This window comes from Notamacropus eugenii, chromosome 6, assembly GCF_028372415.1.
Source record: "Notamacropus eugenii isolate mMacEug1 chromosome 6, mMacEug1.pri_v2, whole genome shotgun sequence".
In the NCBI taxonomy this organism is placed as follows: Eukaryota; Metazoa; Chordata; class Mammalia; order Diprotodontia; family Macropodidae; genus Notamacropus; species Notamacropus eugenii.
The window spans coordinates 150,709,294-150,727,892 of NC_092877.1; the positions used below are offsets into that span (position 1 = coordinate 150,709,294).

At 39.8% G+C, this 18,599-nt stretch overlaps 1 protein-coding gene across 1 annotated transcript in view; it reads right to left on the reverse strand.

Moving 5' to 3' along the window:
• Window positions 1-282: 282 nt before the first annotated feature.
• The window catches only part of TMEM154 (transmembrane protein 154), a 66,237-nt gene continuing 47,920 nt past the window's right edge, over window positions 283-18,599 (reverse strand). Inside the window, exons 4-7 of the mRNA XM_072621266.1 lie at window positions 17,521-17,548; window positions 15,714-15,799; window positions 14,691-14,748; window positions 283-1,321 (exon numbers count right to left, since the gene is read on the reverse strand). Coding sequence (XP_072477367.1) covers window positions 1,306-1,321; window positions 14,691-14,748; window positions 15,714-15,799; window positions 17,521-17,548 — 188 coding nt within the window. The 3' untranslated portion in view covers window positions 283-1,305. The remainder of the gene's footprint in view (window positions 1,322-14,690; window positions 14,749-15,713; window positions 15,800-17,520; window positions 17,549-18,599) is intronic.

Here is an 18,599-nt window from a genome sequence, read left to right on the forward strand (position 1 = left end):
ATGGGGTTGGAACTCTGCCTTCAAGTTTTCAGCATAGTTAGGAATGCAGATACTTGTGCGGGCAATGAAAAGGGGGCAGCTGCCTCGTACCTTCAGGCAGCCTTACAAACAAGCCCTAGAACTCCAGCAGCCCACAAGAATGTTTCACCAGCCCACTAGCCCCTCAGGAGGTATATGGATGGCAAAATACATAAAACTATCATTCATCATGACTTGCCTCAAATAAATTGTTCTAGAAGATCAGCAGGTTATATGACTGCCTTAGAGGTCAAAATTGATCAGTTCTTCCTTCCTTCCTTCCTCCTTTCTTTTTTTTTCTTTCTTCCTTTCTTTTTCTTTTTTCCTTCCTGACTCCCTCTCTCCTCTTTCTGAGAAATAAAATTAACCCTCAGTATTTTATCCTCTTTGCTTGTTATAGGGGACAAGTTCATTCATTCTCTCCTACTCCTCTTCTCCATCAATATAAACACCAAGAGTGAGCAATGTCTTAAGGATCTGCTTGAGTTAGGGGAAGGAACTGACTAAAGTTGGAGGTGATTTCTGCTTCAAAGGAAAGCTCAGCTTGAAAGGAAGTGTGGACATTACAAGCCCCTTCCTGAATCCTCAAGGACTCTGTAAGGGAATCTGAGTAGATCTGGTGTTTAAGGGAACTTGGCTAGATCTGGTGATGATAGGTTACAAATCACCAAGCACTTCGGTAGCGTTGTGGGTTACTTGTTAAATAGAAACAGATGTATCAGTCCTCACTGAGATTATGTCTTAAATTAAAACTGTGAATTGGGGTGGAGTCAGTTCCATGATACAAGTGACCTATTGACCGATGTCTTATCTATCATCAGACATATGGTCTACAGACACATGCAAAACAAGTGAGGCAATGAGGTTCCCCAAAGGAACTCATTGATACGTAGAGAGATCCAAGGAATGGATTCTAGCCCATGAAGAATTAAGAAAGGTAGCAAAGATTTCCCGCAGGTGAGCACAGTGAGGTAGAGTCATTGCCACAATCAGTGGGAGGTTGAGGAAGAGGAAAGGACAACCACAGGCTGTGAGGTCCAGTACTGGAGAGATTTGTGGACTAAAGCCAGAGCTTGTTTTCATCATGTATGCCTTTGTATATCCCTCCAGGTCCAGGTGATGTCATCAGCATTATGAAAAGTAGGTGCAGCAAGGAAGAGGAAAGGTTCTTGCATCTATAGTTATTTGAAATTAATTAAATTCTTAGCCACTTCATCCTCCATTGGCAGGCTTTGCAGACTCCCTTGTGGGCTGCTCCTCTTGGAAAAACATGGGCACTGTTCACCTTCAGGATTCAACATCACTGTAAAAACAAGCAGAGTAGGTGAGCTAGATCTGACCCTTGTGCAATGGAGGAAACTAGAGGAAGGTCAATATCTCATTTGGGATTATAATTTTCATTGACACCAATAACACCACTTACTGACACTACCAAATTCAATTAACCACCAGTCAGTCAACAAGCAGTTGTTAAGCGTTCACCAAGCTCCACACACTGTGCTATACACTGGAGATACAAAGAAAAGCAAAAACATGTTTGCTGCTTTCTAAGAGCTCACATCCCAATGGGGGAGAGAACAAATAATTAGCTATTCACAATCAAGACATATACAGAGTAGATGAAAGGCAAGCCAGAGGGGAAGACATTAGCAACTGAGGGATGACTAAGAAAGATCTGCAAAGAGTGGTATTTGATCTGAGTTTTGGTGGAAACTAGGGAAGCCAGCAGGTGGCAATAACGATGGAGTGCATTCTAAACATAGACAGTAAAAAAAAGCATGGAGTAGGGAGATGAAGCACCATGTTTGGAAACTGCAAGTAGGTTGTGTAGTTTGATCATAGAAGAGAGATAGAAGATTGTGGTGAGTGAAATAGTGAAGCAATTAGGAAGATGTAAGGATTGCCTTGCTTCTTTGAGGGCTCAGTTGAGATTACATGACAAATACATTTCTGAATGGCTTTATCACATACAAAGGGGTTTCACATACCTGATTTTATTTAAACCTCACAAGAAGGGAGGGTAGGACTAGCATTTTTATCTCTGTTTTATAGTTGGGGAAACCGAGGCTCAGAAAGAAATGGCTTACCCTTGATCATGTAAGTTATCAGTGGCAGAAAGGGAACTCAAACTTGGGCCTTCTCTCCAAAACAGACCTAGAAGCAAAGGTTTCTTTGGCTATCTTTTACTAGCTAAGGACGAAATCTGTAGTAGAACCCAAAGGTGACCACTTCCCTTACTCCAGCTCACCTCCTTCTCTAGCTTTGATGCTGAGACATCCAGATGGAAGTTTTTTTTCAATTTTAATCAAATCTAGCCCAATTTTTAATGAATATATGCCAAATTATCCTTTAAAAAATTCCATATGCTGTTTTCCCTTTAGTGTTGGAGTTCCTGGCATGTTTTCAAAAACCTGTTTTGAGCATATCCACAAATGATTTAAAGGTGGCTATTGCCTGCCACACAGAACCCTTTCAGCTCTGAATCCCTCTCTCAGTGGGAGCAAATAGGAATGAACATCTTTCCCCTCTTCCACTGTGCTGTTATTGACTGATAATGTCCGTTGTGTTGTTTACTTTGAATTTGCTTTCCTTTTTTCTAATTCCTCTTTCAGCAGTTTTTCTGCAATGGGGTTTGCACCTCCAGCTGCCTGTCCTGGAAAGCTGTCTTGGGGAGTTCTTCCAACTGATGAAACGAGGGCCACTAATTACAGCTGTAGACAGGAATTCTGGCACCTGAGGAATATCCAGTTTCCAAGGGTGGAGGTGGGGAGAGGAAAGCACACAGACAGAGTGCAGGAAGAGAAGCCAGGCTACTCAAAGTAAGGAGGTATTGGGATGGAGAAGTTGGTAAGCTGGGGGACAGAACTTAATGGTCAAGAAGGGAGAGTGACCTGGGGGGCCCTGGATGACAGGAACAAGAATCTGGATAGGATGGAATGAACCTTAAGGGAGGAGAGGTGGTGAGGATGGTAATGGGAAGGTCTCTAATGTGAAAATGGGGAGCAAGGGGCAGATCATCTCTTCTCCACGTCCCTCTATGTTGCATGATGTCAGAGTAGTCATCCTTGGAGAGGGCACCATGAGATGTGGTGTCTTCAAAAAGAAGTCCTGGGTTCAGGGGGCACCAGGTGTTACATAGGATTATGACAGGAAGAGATCTAGGATCATAGACCTGGGGCTGAAGGCAACGTGAAGTTCAGGAAGGTCAGCCCCAGAGAGGGAAAGTTACCTCCCAAGGTCATGTTTGCCAGATATAGGGCTTTAGAATCTTTCCCACACAACCTCCTCCCCAGCTGCTTGTGACTTTCTCTGCTGGGCTACCTTGTATACAAATATATGTGTGTATGTATGTATGTACATACATATATACACATATACACATACATACATATATGTATATGTGTGTACACACAAATATTTATTTACATACAAGAATACATACATACATGTGTGTCCCATTAGAATATAAGCTCTTAGAGGTTGGGGACTGGTTTTTCTGTGTTTTTTATTTGTATCCCTAAAGCTTAGCACAATGTCTAACACCCAGGAAATACTTGATAAATACAATCAATTGACTGATTGAATGGTTTTTCTTCAATCTTGCTTTCTATCTGACTTTCAGAATCATAAGAAGAAAATAAGTAAGAAGTTCAAACCCAAACTGCTTTTTCTTCACATAGCCAATGCATTCACAAGCATCTTTTCTAAAGCCAGGCACCTAAGTGCCAGGGCTTGACAATGTTTTGTTATTAGAATATAAAAGTTGGCAAAATATGGGCCAGTCTCCACTACCGAGAATCCATGGGTTTAGGGTATTAAGGAACAGGATGGCTATCGCTAACGATGCACATTATTCCAAATCAATGGGAGTAGGCCAACGTAAAGGGCAATACCACCTCATGCACAATCTCAGCTTGGACACAGAGTCTCTTTAATCATGGGAGACAAGGACATTTCTAGTGTCTATTAACGCTCAAATGCACGTTTCACCAGGAGAGTGATGGAGATTGGGGGTGGTGCAGTACAGGGCTATTGATGAATCAGTAATATTAGGTTGTTGGCTGGTTCCAGAGCTGAGCCTGGAGGCACTTTCTCACACTCCACTCCTTCTATTTACTTAGGTGTGTTCCTTGGTTTCTGGGTTGCTATTTATCACCTGAGTGAACTGGTCAAATAATCCCCAGCCAGCATCAGCTTTGGCAACCTCGGAGCCTCCCATTCAGAGCGCCAAAGCAAACTGATATGGGGCCAGCCCAAGGCAAACTTGGGGGAGCGTTTCCAAATCTTTCTGTTTCCCCCATCCACCCCCAGCACCATCATGGAGTCTGAGCCAAAAATCTGGGCTTTGGTATTCACAAATACTTTTTCAATGTGTGGGCAACATGAACAGTTAAGAATGGGAAATACTTCAATCCAAAAGACTGTACTGAAGTTAGAATAAGTGGAGTCACTAACACAATGTTGGAAATGGGAGGGACCTTAGGGGTCAGCTAGGCAAAGGACATTATTTCTTTTTTTCCCTAAAAAAAATTCATTCTAATAATGCCTTTTATTTTACATTACAGCACTCTCTCTCCTTTACATATGTATGTATCTATGTATTGTGTGCACATAAATGTGTAAATATGTGTGTATATGCAAGACATATAGGTACATTGTGCATGCATATGTGTATGTATGTATCCATGCATGTGTATACATGTGTATATATGGGCACATATATTTGCATATATGTGCAAACCAGTGTATATATACATAGGCATATATCTATGTGAATTGTATATATACATATGTATATATGTGCATACACATATTTGTATATGTGTATATGCACTCATGTGTATATATACAGGCATTTATGTGTATATACATGTATGAATATATGTGTGCATGTGCAGGCATGTATACATGTGCATGCATTGCATGTGTGTATAACTATGTGTATATGTGAGCACAAGTAAGTATGTGTATGTGTGTATAGACATGGGTATATATTTGTATACACATGAATATATAAGTATATATCTACATACATGTGTATGTGCAGATATACATATATGTGTGTGCACATGTACTGTATGTGTACATATGTGTATATGTATATGCGTATGCACATATGTGCATTGTGCGGATACCTACAGGTTGTAGCATGTACCTGTACCTATATGTGTTCACACATACATGTGCACATGCATGCATGTGCAAACATATCGTGCACGCATGTGCTCAGACATGGTCATATGATGCATGCACGTGCATGTGTGCTTACATGTGTGTACATGCCAGTATGTATGCACATGCACACATGCGCACACATATGGGCATAGGTGTGTTTATGTGTACGTGTATACCTATATCTGCATGTATGTCTATGTATGCACATGTGTACATATGTGTCTGTATTTAAGGGAGTCCAAATGATATGATGAACTTGTAGGATGCTGGACTCAGAACCATGGAGACCTGAATTCCAGTCCTGCCACTGACACCAGCTATGTGAAATGGATACATCACTATCCCTCTGACCTCAGTTTCGTCTATAAAATGGGTCTCTAATGTCTACTACCTGCCTCCCCCAGGATAATTTCAGGAGTCAAAGAGAATAATGTTTATGAAGCAGTTTGCAAACTATGAAAAGGTCAACTCTTGTTATTGGGCAAGTCATTTTCCTTTCATGGGTCTCAGTATCCTTATCTGTAAAGCAAGATCGTTGGAATAGATGATCTCTAAGGTTCATTTGGGCTCTAAAATTCTATGATCTGGTGATAACTATACAGAACTTGTCCTTCCAGAACATGGCAAAGAAAGGCCTAATATAAATGGTGGAAAAAAAGAAGGAAATAACCTATTCACTTCTATCACTAAAATGAAATTTTTTTTTCTGATTCCAGGTACCAATAGATTCAGCCAATTCAGGAAGAAAATCAACCTAACCATTTGTGCTTGCCATCTTGCAGTCCAAATAACCAGCTGGTTTTCAACCCTTTTTTTTTTTAGTACAATGTAAACACAGTTCAAATTCTGTTTTAGCAAGGAAAAAAAGAGAGTGAAGGGATGAGAGAGGAAAAAATTAGGCAGATTCTGTATAACCACTGCTTGAGTTATCCAAGAAGCAGGGAAATCATCCATTTTAATATTGCTCTTGAGTTTGAAAACATGAAGCAAAGAGTGGCAGAAAATGGTAAACCACATAGCAAAAAAGTCATCCTTCCAAAAACTGTGACGATGCATGGATGGGACCAGACGGATTTTCTCTTAAATCTGCATTCCTGGTGCTTAATGCAGTAAAATCCAGCAGCTCACATTTACATTGAACTTGAAGCTTTGCAAAGTGCTTTACTGCTATTAACTCATTTGGTCCAACATCCCTGTGTTACTGTTCAGTCGCTTTTCACGTATGTCCCACTCTTTGTGACCTTGTCTGGGCTTTTCTTGGTAAAGATACTTGGAGTGGTTTGCCATTTCCTTCTCCGGTTCATTGTACAGATGAGGCAAACAGGGTTAAGTGACTTGCCCAGGATCATACAGTTAGTTGTGTCTGAGGTCGCATTTGAATTTAGGTCTTCCTGACTCCAGGGACAGAGCTCAACCTACTTTGCTATCTAGCTGACGTAAGTTAAATGAGGAGTATTGGAGGCAGAAGGGTGCTGTGGAAAGTCTGATGGATTTGTAGTCAATCTCAGTTCAAATGTTGGCTTTATACCTGGCTAGCTAAGCTGGAGCAAGTAATTTGCTCTTTCTGGGTCTCCATTTTCTAATCTGTAAAATGAGGGGGTCATACTAGATGACCTCTGAACTCCTCCCCCTCCCAGCTCTAAGTGTATGATCCTATGAACAGCTGCACTCTCTTTCTACTTAAAACAGAAATAAGAAATGATCTTAATCCACTGTTTTGTGGCTATGTAATGCAGTTTTGTGCATTACTATTATAGCTTGCAACCTACAAGTCATTCTTGACTCCTTACTCTTACTCACTCACTCACTCAATGCGCATGACCAAGCAGTTCTAAGTACTGTCATTTCTGTCTTTTTAACTCCTCTCACATATCCTGTTCTCTGTTCTTGTGCAGCTGCTACACTTATCACCACTCACCCCAACTATGAAAATTGTATTCTAATTAGTCTCTCTGCCTCAAATGTCTCCCCAACTGCAGGTCATCTCCTACTCAGCTGCCAAATTGATCTCTTTAAAGTGGTAAGTCTGACTACATCACTCTTCTACTCAATAAACTTCAGTGGCTCCCTCTTATCTCCATCATCAAATATAAAATCATCTGTTAGACTTTGAAAGTCCTTCACACCTTTTCCCATCTTCTTGCACTTCCCTTTGATCCAGTGAGCTGGCCTCGTGATGTTCCTCACAGAGAAAACCTTATATTCTGACATTGCTGTCCCCTACTCCTGGAATGCCCTCCTTTCTTATTTCCTTGTTCTGGATTCCTCCAAGACTCAGCTAAAACCCACCTTCTTCAAAAACCCTTGCTAGCATCTTCTTTATCTCTAAGATTATTTCCAATTTATCACACACACATTATCTATTAATCTGCTCTCTATCTATCTATCTATTTATGACTATCTGTTTGTCTGTCTGTCTGTTTTGTCTGTCTGGTCTTTCTACCTGTCTGCTTATTTACCCATCTATCTATCCATCTGTCTAGCTATCTGTCTGTCTACCTTGTTCTTCACATAATTGTCTGTTTATTGTCTCCCCCATTAGAATGTGAGCTCCTTAAAGAAAAGGGACTGATTTTTCCTTTCTTTTCTTTGTATCCCCAATCCTTAGGCACACAGTTAAAAAAAGCCTACTGACCTGACTTGATCCTATGATCCTTAAGAATAAAGGACCATATCTTAGATAATGTTTAACGTTATCCATGTCCCATAATTCCCAGAGGTGCTCCCTGCGCACAATAAATGCTTAATAGATGTTGATTGATTTTGAATGTGCAGCAGAAGTCCAGACAACTTCCTGACAACGGAGAGAGACAAGCATTGGTAGGAGTTCCTTAGTAAGTAATGCACTAAAATTAAGAAACTCTGGGTTAGACTAGATGGAGGTCTTGAGTTTGCTCTGGAGGTAAAGTAACTACCACAGGTTGTTCTTTCTCCTTTTACCAGGAGGGAAAGGAAGCAGGCTTCCCACCAAGGTTCGAATTCTAATTGCTTTTTTTCCTGATTTTCTGAAGAGTTCTGAAGAGTTCCCTAGCATCTGGGAAGAATTTTGGAATTCAATAATAGCTCACATTGACATGCAAAACTTAAAGTGACTTGCATACATGATCTCTTTGATCATATCTTTACAGGTATGATATTTTACATGCATGATCATTCAGTTCTCAGCACAAAGCCAGAGTATAATAGGCTCTCATTAATGCTGCTTGATTGATTCTCATAACAACCACGTAAGACAGTGCTACAGATACCATTAGCCCCATTTTATAGATGAGAAAACTGAAGTCTAGGTTTTCTTAGGACCACACAACTAGCAAGCATCATAGGGAGAAGCAGAAGTCTGGTCTTTCTGGCTCCCCGTGCAGCAACTGTACCATGCTGAGAATTCATTAAGGGTAAGGAAAGACGGGGGGAGAGGGCTTGTAGAAGAAAACTGTCAATTTAGTCTCTTACTTTTTGGGGGAAAACTACTTCCACAAAGCCAGATCATGACCTCCAGTAAAAAGCTAATCCTTCTTAACTTTGGTACTGGTTCTCACCTGTAGCTAAACCATCTGAGGGAAATAATGTCAAGGAACCTCTGAGGCTGTGGAGTCCAATCTATTGATTTTACAAAGGACAAAACTGGGGTCATCAGAGGATAAGTCATATAGAAAATAGTCAGGATTTGAATCCAAGTTTTCTAAATACCAGTACAGAATGTTTTCCACTGTAGCCTCAAAAAAGCAGAAGCAAAAAATATCTATAGGAAAGCTAACAACTTTGCAAAAAATGAATTAGAAGCGCAGAGTTGGGTAGAGAGTGTTTTGAAATTGAACCACATTCAGAGGTGACACATAGGTAACTTGGAGGAACTTATAGCCATAGATTTGGAATATCTTATCCCAGGAGAACAGCAAATTCCTCACTTCTTGGGATGAGTAATATTTTGTGACACATCCTTAGGGGTGAGGAGCAGAGATAGAGCAGCCCCAAGCTTCCCTCAATACCTCACAAGCTTGGTTTAGCTTGGACCAAGAACATAAAGCCTGAAAGCTCTTTGGGGCAGTCAGACTCTGTCTATTTATATTCATTTTCAAATATGCTAAGAGAAGAAAAAAGAAACTCTTATGATATTAATCCTTGTAAATCCAAGGAGAGGGCATTGACTTTTAAATTCAAATGGAATGGTATAAGAGGAGATGCTGTGAGGGAGCAGGCTTACAATTTTCAGGACTAGAACTGATCATAATAGCCTTTCTCAAGAATATTTGATGCTGAACTAACCTGCCAAAGTTGGACTTTGCCAGGAAACTGGTAACTGGACAGATGCTCAATTTTCTCCTTAAATGGGAATTTCTGAACCTCAGGAACAGTTGTACAAATGAAATCCAACTAATTGGCTGCTTCTCTAGTTCCTGAAATTTAGCTTTTAGGGAACTTATTAATTTCCTCAGTATGGCTTCCTCTAACTTGATTCAGTTCTGACCTTCTATTCCTGGAAGGCCAGAGCAGATATATTTGGTATAAAGTGGTAAGTTGTCAATTTGGTATAAAGTGGTATGTCAATTACTTGTGTTGACAAGTAACCCAGGACAGATAATCAGTATAAAAGAATATCATAATGCTAGAAAACAATGTTCTCTCAAGCATGGGAGAAAGGACGAGGGGGGTCTCAAATGGAAAGAGCACTGAATTTGGAGCTGAAGATATAGGTTCAACCCTAGCCCTGTTACTTATGGCTCCTGAGTCCTCAACAACAGAGTTCTGTATTCTGAAATTCAGGATACCCATCTATAAATGAAGGGGTCAGGCTAGATCAGGGATTCTTAACCTGGGTTAGGTGAAGAGATTTTAGAGGATGCCATGACTTTGAATGGGAGAAAATACATCCTTATTTTCAATAACCTCCAACTGAAATTCAATTATTTAAAAACATTATGCTGAGAAGGGGTCTATAGGCTTCACTAAGTAGCCAAAAGGGTCTGTGATACAAGAAATGCTAAGGATTTTTTGCACTAGATGAGCTGATCTCAAAGGTCTTTTCTAGCTCTGACAGTCACTGATGATCAGAGATTTTGACATACATCCAATGAAAAATGGTACTCTTTTTCTTCAGCTAATTAACAGTGACATTTGGACTTGAACAGGCTAGCTTTACTCTCAGCCTTTTTTTCTCTTGAGATATTCCTACTGAACCCTTTAGCTCAGGATTCAGGATAAACTTTTATTTCTTCAACCTTGCTGAATGGCAAGCTTTGGCCATTTTCAATGCAAGATGATCTTTGGGGGCATTTTTCACCCTTCCTTCTTACAAGATTTTATGGCATATATTCTTTTTTAATGGTTTTAAAAAGAATATTTTAATTTTATTTTATGGCATATATTCTAAAGAAAATGAAGAAACATTTTGTTTTGAGTATTTTGAACACATTGATATTCTTCTAGGTAGTGTCTTGCACATAGCAGGGGCTTAATACATGCTTGTTAGATTATATAGAATTGGATTGGAGCTATCTGGAATCCCATAAAGCCAGAGTTTGGAATGATTGCTGTACAAAGGTTCTTTTTGTTTAGTCATTTCAGTAGCACCCGACTCTTCATAAGCCCTAATGATTTTTTACTCATTTCTAAAACTTATAACAATTGTAATCAATAAACTCAAGGTCAAGGTAGCATAGGTACAATCTGGGGACAGGTAATTTCCCTTTTGTCTTTGTATGCCCAGCACCTAATCCAGTGTCTCTGTGTATGTTCATTTAGACAGACTCCTGTCTTGGGGTTTTCTTGTCAAAGATACTGGAGTAGTTTGCTGTTTCCTTCAGTCCATTTTACAGATGAAGAAATGGAAGAAAACAGAACTAAATGACTTGTCCAGGGTCACACAGGTAGTAAGTGTCTGAGGTCAAATTTGAACTCAGGAAGATAAGCCTTCCCAGGTCCAGGCTCAGCATTCTATCTACTGTACCGCCTTAGCTGTACCCATCTACAAAGATACATTCACAGAGTTTAGAACTGGACAAAATCATCACATATTGTCTAGTCTAATCCTCTCACTTTGCAGATGAGAAAACTGAGGGCAAAGGGGTCCAGAGCTATGGCCAGTGGCACAGCAGGTATGACTCCAAGTTCTTCCTCCAAACTTTTTGCCCTTCACACCACATGAGGTCACCTCTTACTTGGCGCTCTGACTGGGTTTAGAGTGCAGAGTGAGGCGAAAGGCTACTTCTAGTGAATTTTGGCTTCAGTATGTTAAAGTAGAAATGTTTAACATGAAGTTTTTCAACTGTAAGGCTACAATAGAACCAGATTAAAACCTAATTGAGAAACAGTTAACTAACTAAATAAAATACAATGGAACATAGATAATATTAATATATGGTTTCTAAGTCAATATGAGGCTATGGAATATATCGCTTAATAACATCCAGCTTCTATTTGAGTCTGACACCACTGTAATAAGGAAATAAGTCAGTAAGAAGCAACTGTCCAAGTAGGTTATCACTTTTTGCCCAACAAAGAACAACTCTCAGAACAGTCTTTTTTCCCCCAATTTCCAACATATAAATATACATCTCATTTGATTTGTTACTCATTTCTAAAGCTTATAAAAATTTTTGATCAACAAACTCAAGGCCAGGTTAGCATATAAGCAATTTGGGGGCAGGAGCTAATTTCCCTTTGGTCACTGTATGCCCAATATGAGGCCCAGTGTCTCTGTGCATGTTCATTTGGACAGACTGTGATTTCATTGTATAGAAGTTCGTGGGAAGAAACTCTCCCCAACCAGATTTAATTCTCTTGTAATTTGTAGTCTTAGAGAATTGCTCGGGGCCACTGAGAAGTCAAGTAACTGGCCCAGGGTCATACAGCCAGGATGTGTCAGAAGTGGACTTGAATTCAGATTTTCCATACTCAGAGGACAATTCTGTAGTTACCATATCAAGGTCCTCGTATATAACAGGTGCTTAATAAATGCCTTTTGGGTTGGTTTTATATATGCTTTGCATTTACTTGTGCTGCATTCTCCTGGAAGGAAGGGACTATTTCTTTTCTTTCTAAGTTGTTTGGTTTTGTTTGCAACACCATCACCTAGAATGCTAGCACCCGTGTCTTGCATATAATAATCAGTTGTAAGTGTAGATCGGTAGATAAGTAGATCAGACCCTCCAGGGGAATATCAGACTGTTGCATTGGAGCTATCTGGAATCCCACAAAGCCAGAGTCTGGAAGGATGCTCTACAAAGATTCCTCTTGACTGGACCTTGTACACGGAAGCCTCCACACTTAGCACTGAACAGGTAATGAGCCTGAGCTCTACATTCAAGTAAATTACTTCTCTAAGAGAAGGAAATTTGGAAAGGAGCTTTAGCACTTCAGCCTCACAGACGAAAGTCGGGCTTCTTGATAGCATTGTGTCTGCTTCCTACATGACATGCTTCTGGAGCTGGGGCTTCAGAATTGATAGTCAAGGGAAGAAGAGTTGGAAATGTTCTTAGAGATCATCTAAATCTGATCCCTGCTTTTTATAGATGAGGAGATGGAGGCCGAGAGAGGTCAAGTTTCTCTCTTAAAATTTCAGAAGATGAAGTTTTCTTACTAATCCTACTGTTTATAATAGGCTATTATTTTATTGTTAAATAGGATAAAAATCTAGTTTGATGAAAAGCCTGTTTACATTCATTGTGGAATTTTGACAGAGGGAGGGGCTGTTGTTTTCAGCACAATGGATCACTGATTTGTTCAAGAATGACAAAATCTATTTTAGGATCCTGCCTTGTTTAGTCTATGGTCACTATACATCATGACACGATTCTTGAGGCATGGAAATTCTCAGTCTCTTTCCCACAAATCCTTTCTCCTTAGCTCCCTAGAGTTTGAACTGCCTTTAGCAAATCTTCCATTCCACAATTAAGAGATAACCTTTACAAAGCAAATCCCCAGAGGAAGCGATTCATTGACACCATGACAAAAAAATGAGGATATCAGATTTCCCCCTCCCACCCCTGCAGGAACGGGTTTGATAGGGTCTTAGGTTTGCTAGCACACGAGGAAGCCTTTCCTGGAGGGGAGAAAAGGGAGTGGAGCAAAAAAGAAGCCTTCAGGGCTTTAAATATTGACTTTCCCTCCCCTTTAATCATTGATATGACCAAGACACTGCATTTCCCATGCTTCTGGGCTGGGACGCTGCAGCTGTTTATTAGCATGTAGCCTGAAAGATGTAGAGTCATCAGAGCATCAGCTTTGGCAGCAGAAAATCTGGATGCATCATAGCTGTCATTTACCACCTGTGCGACCTTGGTCATTTCTTTCTGGATCTCGGTTTCCTAATTTGTAAAATGAGGGGAGGTACCTTCCCTATTTAAGGCTAATGATACAATGATTCGCTCAAGGCCAAGGTAGGCTAACTCTCCAAACCCCCAACTAAGCCAGCCTTGCTCCAAGGCCTCAGCTGGGTAAGTTAGGACTCTTTATATATGGGCATGGACAAGGTGACTGAATGCAAGAGATGACCCAAAGCAACTATAACAAGCATGGGTTGTGGTTAGGAAAGTGAAATTTACCGTAATCAGAAGGATTGGAACGTGTGTGGATCTTTCTATCTCAACAAAAGACACAGATAATGGTCAAGAAAAGCACTTTAAGTTCCCTGACTTCATATTTCATCCAAAAGACTCCTATAACCTCAGCACCATCTTGCAGAATGGTCCCTCTGGATCACCTCCTCTAATTTTTTCCAAATATTCCACCTTTGGGTAAAGTATCTCCTCCGTACCCTGACCAGACAATCCCTGTCTACAAACCAGCTTTAAAAATTCCCAGATCTAAGTACCCTCTTTCTATACCAAAGGGTGTTATACTCAATGGGAGCTCAGGGATACCCCACCTTGGGTGGCCACAAGATTTTCAAGTAAGCAGAGCCACCTAGTGGCAGAAATAAAAATATTTTTGTAATGCCCCCATCTCCTAAAATAGTCTGTGCAGGTGTTGACTTTTTTTAAATTATTAAATGTAAAACTTCATTTTTTCTCCCTGTTGTTTATACTCAACCCCTTTGGAAACTCTTTCTGCCATCCGTTTTCTGTACAAAACATCCACTTCTCATACACACAAGCTACAGTTTAGCATAATTAGAACTATTAAAATAAAACTGGAGTTCAACAGTTAAGTATCTATTTAGAAGGTCTGGGAAGTATAAATACTGATTTTTTAAAAATGTATAAGTGGCTACTAGGATATTGACTTACAGGTCTAGAGCTGAAAGAGACCTCAGAAGTCAATTAGTCCAAACTCTTCCTTTGACAGATGAGGAACTGAAGCCCATAAAAGATAAATGGCATGTCCAGGGCCACAGGTTATATTTGCAAGATCAGAGCTCGAGACGTCTAACTCCAAAGCAAAGGCTTTTCCTACTGAACCACATTACCCTGTATGTTTTGTGCAGTTTCCCCTTACTTTCTCTTCACAACCTCTACCTTCACATCTGCCCATGTACACAGCCCTTCATTATCTGCAATTACCTTGGATTGTGGTTTGATTCCTTCTCTTCTTTGACTGTGGGCAGACATTCACATTCAGCTGGGAAAGGGTGAAAGACATTTTGGTCATCGTTAGTCAATGTCACTCCATTTCAGGGATGTCAGAATAAGCACAGGAGAGTATAGCCTCACCCTTTGGGTGATCTATTTGGACTTTGTCTCCCTTGGGAGATCTAGAAGTTGCAGGCATGGCTTTGGTAAGACTCTTTAGAATCCTTTCAGTGAAAAGTGTCTCACACGAACCTGGTGTTTTCTAACAAATCATTTCCCCTTCCTTTCACTCCCCCCACCCAAATATATTGGAATTCCATATTGTGTTCGTTACTCAAACTACATCAGTGTCCCCAACAGATCCTCAGCCTGGTTCAAAGATGGAAGATAGCTTTCTGTTGTAGTCACAATGGTAGTAGAATAACTTCCACAGAAGATAAAATGCTATAGAAACAGAAAGGAATGAAGATAAAAATAGCTTATTGATTTTTTTTTTTTTTGGTATAAGGAACTCCCAGATGAGGAAAGTTCCTCTACCAATTCAGGTTTGCACATTTTACATAACTTACAATCTTAAAGAGTTGTCTAGAACTCTGATGGGTCACACATGTATTTGAAAAACTGGACTCAAACTCAGGGTTTCCTGGTTCCAAGGGTCACTTTCTATCTACTGTACCATGTCATCTCTCTTACAGAAAGATTCTAATGGATCTAATGGTTAGAATCTAAGGATTCTAACCCTAAATGTGCTCTAATGTCCTATTAAGGACATTAGAAATCTGTTTTAAAATGGGATAAAAAATCTCTAAAGAGTGGAGAACAATAATTTTATTGGCTATTATGACTAGTATCTTAAATTTCATTTAATGCTTTGGTTCCCAAATAGAAACATTCTCTCCTGTCTTGAAAGACTGCTACTGAAAAAAATCTTGGTTATCTTTAGGAGAACTCATCTTTGTAAATCTGGAAAACCTCTTAGTCTCATTGAAAAATATAATTAGGAGTCACCAATACCATTTCTGTTCATGCTGTTCATCCATTTATCGAGCTCTTCCATTTCTATTTCCATGACGGAGGGTGTATCTTCTTCAAAAATAGGGCTGAAGGGAGGAAGTGAAAGGTAGGTTAGGAGAAAAATAAAGGGTCTAAGAGGCCAAGTTTTCCTCCAGGAGTCCCCAAGGTCTTAGTACTGTAGAAACTTGGTACTATTTATGCTTCAACATCTGATTTTCAGGGCTAACCTAGGGACTCTGCCACATTCAGTGGCATTAACCTTCACTCAAGGCTAAGGATGAAAGAAAACTCAGTCTCTCACTGAAGCCCCTCCCCCCCTTCAAAAAAAGAGTGAATGCAGTATCAACACGTGGGCTATAGGGAGAAAACCACGGGGTGGCCCAAAAGTCAGACCAAAGGTGGAAAATGTAGTCAGCGCTAAGATATCAACCAGAAGGCTGTCTTCAGGAAGGTAATTCTTCATGTTTTTAGCCCTGCCGAGTCTTACTTCCCTTTTCATCAAAGCCTTTCTGAAAAAATCCCTTGAGATCAAGAAACCATCTTCTGTCCTCTACCCTCTTCTATCTTTTTCTCTCCTCTGAAAAAAAAATGGAACTTTTCCATTTCAGAAATCCATTGCAACCAATTCTCAGGTTTCATAATTGAATGTAGAACAAAATCGAGGAGAAACTGTCTGGGTTATTATAGAGATAATAAAAAAAAAAAAACAGAAAAGCCCCAGCATTTCCTTTTTGCAGGGTTCAGACCTCTGATGTCATCAGGGTGAAAATGTTCCCCACGGATATCGCTAGCAGCTCAAGTAGAACTGAAAGTCTTAGAGCTTCCTGAGCCACTTGTCCATCACACAACCAGCATGCCTCAGAGGCAGCATTTGAACTCACGTCCTTCTAAGACCACTCCTCTAACCATTATGTTGCACTGCTGCTCCCATCCCAGTGGTGTGGACATTTCATTAGACAAAGGGCAAGAAGATTGTCCAATCAGATAACGATTGGTTGAGCTTGGGGGAGAGGGCTGGACTTTGTCCATAAAAGCTTCTTTTTGAAAGGGGAGCAACACTGTGGATACTGGGTTGAACTTGGAGTCAAGAAGACTTGAGTTCTAATCCTTCCTTAGACTGAATGTATGACTCTCGAAATGTTGTTTAACTTTTCTCAGCCTCCATTTCTTCATCTGTAAAATGGGAATGATAATAGCATCTACCTCACAGAGCTGTTGTGAAGCTCAAATGAAATAATGTACGTAAAGTACTTCATAAACCTTACAACTCTCTACCAATGCCAGCTATTATTTTGTGAAGGTTATATTTCTGCCATTGTCTCTTTGGGTTGCCACTATTCCTTAATTTCAGAGGGAAAATTAATTGGTAGGGGAAAAAGGTGCAGTAAGAATCAGACTACCGAATATGTGAGAAATAGATACGAAAGCATCAAGACTGGGAGATAGCACCCAGACTTTGAATTTTTATTACCTATCTTGCCTCTAGCATCATTAGCAGCAAATATAAAGGGGTTGTTCATTTGACAAAAATAATCAGACCAAATGAGAGTCTTCCTTCTCAGTAGCTTCCTAAGAATTTGGTTTGGAGGGACAGAAACACGTTTCTTCTTGCTCACGACTTAGGGACTATCTTTTGGGTTATTTATAATGCTAAAAAATAGAAATCTCTCACCAGGAGAAAGGAACTTTCCCTCCCTTCCATGGAGAATCAGGAGAAAAGAAAAACTGGAAAACAAGAGAATCCTAAGGATCTCCAGAGTTGTGCCTATCAACAATGAAACTGATTTAAGAACTTGAAAATGTTTACCTTTTGACGTTTTCACTGCCTAATTCATCTGAAATAAAATAAAAATTAAATAAATATTTTCACAATTATTTATCACTTTGTTCTCCCCCTCTCAGAACTCTCCCCTTTCTAAAATCAGACTCTTCTGCATAAACAATAAGGAAATGAACTTAAATAAATTCTTTTGGAAAAAAGACAATAAACAAAACAAAACTGAACATCTTGTAACTATAATGATCAATTTTAACCCTAGAGAAGAAATGTACCTTCTTCCTCTCACTACAGAAGTGATTGGTTTTGAGTTTGGAATATTGCATAGACTCTCATACTTAGCAGATGTGCTGATTGGTTTTGCTTATCTGTTGATTTTTCTTTGTTACAAGGGAAGGCTCATGGGGAGAAGGTGAAAGGATATATTTGAAAATGATTGTAATGTGACAACAGGAAGCATCACTAAATTTTTTTTAAAATGAGTAATGACCTCTAAGTCAAATAGATGCATTTCAATTTAGCAAGGACTTATGGAGCCCCTACTCTGTTCATTGCAGTGTGCTGGGTGCTAGGAATGTAATAACAGTTCTGACACAGTCCCTGTCCTGAAGACGTCCAGATTCCATTGTAAAGTACAACTAAAAAATGCTAAAATAGGAGTCTTTGGGGCCTGACTACTTCAGAGCTGGTTTAATTAGGGGCTCCCTAACCCACCCCTTCACACACTCTTCCAACTAGCCTCGTTACCAAGAAAAGGAAGTCATAAAATCACAGAATTTTAGAATTAAAATCTAGGGCATGGTGTTACACGTTTAACAATCAGGCTGGAGAGGAAAGGAAGATCAAGGGGAGGGATGTACACATTGGCGCTTTGAAATTGAATCTGCATTATTAACACTTTCTTAAGTCTAGTCAATCAACAAAACAACAAATCAGGCCCTAATTTGTAATGATTGCCATTTCCAAGATGTAAAAATTCAGACTGAATATTTAGCAATTGGGACTCACAATTGGCAGGTTTGAGCTGGCGCCAGCTCATTCCTGATTTTAAGGGATTTCAGAGACTGCCTAAATCTAACTTATAACTAAAAGAAAAAAAAAGGATGACC